Below are 5041 nucleotides of genomic sequence, written 5' to 3'. Positions count from 1 at the left end.
GTTTTCATCTTTTCAAATTTTCCTTCAAATTGTCCACTCCTTTTTCTTTAAAAATTACACTTTCCTATTTCAGTCTTTAGGGCTTCTTCAGATCTCAAGGACTTCAGCAGCAATCATTTCACACAACGTAATTATTCGAATGCTAACTCTCTTCCACTGATTCTCCTAAAGGACCAGTTTACACACATGAAACATAAAAACCTATGTTTATCACAAGGCTATCACTCACCCGCAAACTGCCAATACCAAACCTCTGTGAACTATTACAATAAAATACCACAACCAACAGAAATGGCTATTTCAACAGTCTATGACATTACATCATGCTACTTCACACTTTACAGCACCCCTAGCATGGAAAGATCGATTCTCTCTCCAATCTAAAGCAGCATTCCGTTATCTCAGTTCCTCATGTCTCATGTAAGGTTATTATGGCCTTTAATCTCAAACCTTGCAGATTCCAGCCWTGCCAGGATGACCGACAAAGGATAATCCCACTGGCTGCAGGAAACTCCGCTGATGCTTCCCAGCATGACACACCAAGCCCATGCTGAATTGCAGAGGAGAAAGGTCTTAGAAAAGACTGTGCTGTTACAAGCATTTCTGCTTCTGAGGCACTTAACACCAAAGACATGACTATTTTACTGAAGTCTTGGCAGCTGTAATTACAACTGACACAACCCTTCACACACATGTGCACACACGCACACCCTGAAGAGGAAGATCAGCCTTTCTGCCATCCAAATAGGAAATTGCATTCTGCCTTCCAGAGATTTCCCTGTGCTTCAAGAACAGTGAGAGTCTTATATTTGCCTTAAAATAGAACTATATTGCTGAGTATTAAAAACCTGTTGTATGCTGCCCCAGAATGAGATTAATTTCAATGTTGCCAAATGTTAGCCATTCGTACAGCATACAGTGCAATTTATTAGGGAATCTTTCCAAATAGAGGGCATTTTGTGAAATACAGCCTCTTCCTCATCTTTCTCTTGCTGTCTTAGCTTCTGAGTTAAGCCCTGTTACAGTCCTCTCTGGCACGGACGAAAAAACACAAAACTCTCTACTCTTTCTCACAAACAACTACTGTCTTCTGTGTCCAAAAAATCTCCCTAGTACATTAATGACACTTATTTTTTTTTTAAAAGCCTAAACTGAGCTAGAATGGGAGAAGATCAAATTAAATGTTTTTATAGTACCTCTAAGCCCCACTCCACATTCCTGTAAGAACCTCCACAGCCTTATGCATTCAAAAATAAAATTCAGTTCAAAATCACATCACCTCCTTTCTCATTTTACTATTATCAAGTTTCCCAGMCTAGATWTCAGGAACATTTCCCCATAGACTTGAGGAAAGCTGTGTSKGCATTRKGTGTGTGTKKGGGATGGTGRTTYAGGGCTMTCTGTAGTCTCGGCCAGGGCTCACTCCCATGGGGGTTCCAAGGGGGAGCAGCTTCAGTTCCAGAGATGTCAGGGATGGTGTCAGAAGCATGTGGGGCATGGGACACCTGACAGTTTATGGGGCACATATGGGGGAATTTGGRGGGATACAGGGGGGATTATGAGGCACACAGGACGTTGGGAAACCCTGTTGGGAATTATGGGGCATCCAGGAAAACAATGTGACACCCAAAGGGTCAGGATACTGGGGAGAGCCCTGGATGCACATCCAGGAGATCAGGGTGCCCTTGGGCTGCAAGGCTGGTGGTGGCTATGGGGCACCCATGGGAGTTGTGGAGCACCCAAGAAATGGGAGAAGTCACAGGAGAGCTCAGAGATACCCTAACGGGATATGGACACACAGGAGGATGGGAAAACACAGGGATTTATAAGGCACATGGGGGACAAGTCCAACTTGGACAAGGCTGAGTCACCCAGAGAGGGGTAAGGGCGCATGGTCCACCCAGAAACTGATGCTGGAGCCAAAGCCTGTGAGAACTCCTTTATTGCCAGCACTGACAGAGCCACTGACAGGAGAGACAATTGGCACCCCCTCAAGCCAGGCCTCATTCCAGGGCCTCGAGAATGCCTCACTATGGGAAGGTATTCTGGAGGTGCACGGGCAGCCCTGCCTGACAGGCCACCTCCACGTAGTGTTGCCACTGCTGCGCCGCCCGGTAGTTGCAGGGTGGCCGAGTGTTCCCGCCTCTCAGGCGGCAGATGGTCACACTCAGCCTGTTCGGGGTGGTGTAGTACCCCTGGGCATTGGGCGGCCAAGTACAGGCACGTGCCACAGTCATGCCTGGGGCGTGCACGAAAGTGTTCAGTGGCTTGCAGACGGGCCTTGTCATTCCCCGCCGCGCCATCATGATGTTGCAGTAGCGTTGTCCTGCCAGGTTTGTCCGGGGATTGTCCACATGCCTCTGCAAGAAATTCTGGTAGGTCTGGCCTTGAGCCCCTGTGAGTGCTGCCAGCACCAGCGTCACGCACAGCACCCAGCCCGCCATGGATACCTGCAGAACGTGGGGTTAGAGCCATCTGGACTTCTGGGCACCCACTGGAAAACCCCACCCCAGATGCTTGATTTTTCTACAGATTCCCCCTCCCAAACACCTGGGTCCCACACAAATCCCCTCCCAGTCCATGTGGGCCCATCCCTGCACAACTGGGCCATCTCTGGATCTCACCTGGATGCATGGGTCCCCTACAGTTCTGCACTCCCCAGAAGCCTCTTTCCCTATGGAACTCCCCCTACCTGTTCCTCAGCTCCCTGGCTCCCCTACAGATCCACCCCATGCCCCGACACCCAGATGTCATACACAGCCTCCCTTCCCCACTGGGTGTTCAGGTTCCTCACAGACCCATCCCACAGACATTCTGGTTCCCAAAACACCCTTCACCCCTACCTGTCTGTGCTTCATGTTCCTTTACAGCTTCGGGGAGTCCAGGATCCCTACCTGCACCTCTGCACCTCTTTTATACTGGTCCCAGCTGTGCCCAATCATGCCCAGCTGGGCCAGGATCCACGAGGGGCAGGGTAAAGAGCAATGTCCAGCAAATTTCTGCAGCAAGTCAGATTTCTGGGAAGCCCCACTTACCCAAGGCCATTAGTTTGTTATTAACGTGACCCAAAACCTACAGAAGCCCATCAAGGTTTCTCCAATTATTTTTCTAACACTGAGAAAAGGCTTAACCCTTCCTTTCATCACAATAGGGAAAAAAAATAGTCACACCCAAAGTATGCAGGGAAAGAGAGTTTGAAATACAACGAATTACAACATTTGCTGAAAACATCCAGCCTGCCCATAGTTCCATTTTTCAAACTGACCTAAACTCCAACACAAAAAAATAATTACTGATTATTCAATAGCTGAAAAAGGGTGAAATTACTTGCCACTACCTTTTGTTTAACACAGACRATCTGTATTCAGTTTACTTCATGAGGAATATCCAAGTTGCAGAGCCTGTCTTATCAAAAGACTGATGTGAAATAACACTCCTATGACTCATTAAACTCATTCTCTTCTTTCTACTTCACAGTGATGTAATGAAGTATTTTCCTAAGCAAGGTTTATTAAATATGGCATATCAAATTCAACAAATATGTGTCTGCCAGTAGATGCCCTGCTCAAGTAAAGCCTGGCAGAGGAGACTGATCCAGTAGAAAACAGCTGAGACCTCCCATTTCCAAATAGAAAAACGAGAATACAAAGAAAACATCAAGGGTAACTTTTCTATTCTATTAATTCCATGTTGATTCAGAACATTAAAGATATGGAAGAAGAATCACACGTCTGTCTGCATATGCTCTCTGCCTAACATTTCCTTCAAATAGTGACAATAATATTGGATTCCAATTTGTCATGTAAAAAGCACAGGTTTTGCAGCTATCACATAGACTGAAAGAACACAACTAAAACCAGAAGGTCTTTGTTAGTAAACAGAGGTATATTTCTAGAGAATGATGGCTCAGTGCAGCAGATACAGTGCTAATGACAATTAAGAAAATCCTCATCTATCATAAAACCAACCTCTAAAATACTGCACACATCACTGCCTTTCTCTGTCATGTAACTTTTACAATAACAAATATACATACCAAGCCCAGGGATCAAATTCTCAGTGCCTTTACTGTGTTTACCTACAAACTCTGTATGTCAAGTTGTCTTAGTTACGGTGACCAACAAGCAGCAGCAAAGTGTCACGGCTGTCAATGTACGCAGTTACACAATGAAAACAAAGAATTATAACAATTCTTGGCACTGAATTCAACACTAACAAGAACTATAGCTAACACTTAAGACTAGATGCCAACTCCCTTCTTCAGTCTGTGGATATGCTCAGTAATAACCCACTTTACATATAAATTGCAATCAGAACTGAAGATTATCTGTCATTATTCCTAATGCCTGTATGTGCCACCTTCCTTCTCCTGAAAAGAAAAATAATGGCCTGAAAGGCCACTTGAGTACACTAACATTTCAGTTCATTTTTTCTCAGTGAGACTTAAAGAAAGATTGAGTTCCCATCCTCAACCAGGATGATCATATTTTGTCTGGATCAACTGTAGTTCGCTTAGGAGATAGAATGAAAAAAAGAAAATGTTTTCCAGGTCAACAGCTATGACCTACTGCAATGAAACAACAATCCTTCCTGTTACATACTTGAGAAAACCTGTCTGCTTTGGACTGTGAGGGCAGCTGGGAACTGAATCCTTATGCCGAGCCTCTGCATTCAGAGTCCTCTTTTCTCTATGGACCTTGAAATACTGTAGGAAAATCATGGTGCCTTTGAACAAATTACATTTTGTCCTACATCCTCTACTGCAGCACCTTTCTCAGATTTAAGGAGAGATACTTCCAGTAATGCTGTTAGACCCAGAAGTGGGTACCACCACACCAGCCTCACTCAAAAAAATCCTGGGCCTGATAGAATTTTTCCACAGTCCCCCTTCAGATTACTGTGAACTGAAATTTTAAACTATTTAAAAAACAAAAGGAGTTGCCTCAGCAGGGTCAGTGCTAAAACATTTTAAAACGCCTCAGAGGACAATTATGTCTCGAAGCTGCCCTGATGAGAAATTCAAACAAAAAACTACTCATTA

The 5041-nt window shown here is 44.8% G+C and overlaps 2 protein-coding genes across 2 annotated transcripts in view; both read right to left on the bottom strand.

Annotated features, from left to right (window-relative positions):
- The window catches only part of LOC130584854 (testican-3-like), a 118263-nt gene that overhangs the window by 109468 nt on the left and 3754 nt on the right, over window positions 1-5041 (bottom strand). The window lies entirely within an intron of this gene.
- LOC130584855 (ribonuclease CL2-like) lies at window positions 1954-2959 on the bottom strand. The gene is made up of 2 exons (XM_057385088.1): window positions 2844-2959; window positions 1954-2450 (listed from the first exon to the last, which is right to left on the bottom strand). The coding sequence occupies exons 1-2, from the start codon at window positions 2856-2858 to the stop codon at window positions 2031-2033; spliced, it is 435 nt and encodes a 144-aa protein (XP_057241071.1). The 5' UTR covers window positions 2859-2959; the 3' UTR covers window positions 1954-2030.

Source organism: Malurus melanocephalus, unplaced genomic scaffold (assembly GCF_030028575.1).
Source record: "Malurus melanocephalus ecotype Western Australia unplaced genomic scaffold, MMel_1.1 scaffold_782, whole genome shotgun sequence".
Lineage (NCBI taxonomy): Eukaryota > Metazoa > Chordata > Aves > Passeriformes > Maluridae > Malurus > Malurus melanocephalus.
This window is presented reverse-complemented; position numbering and strand designations above follow the sequence as displayed.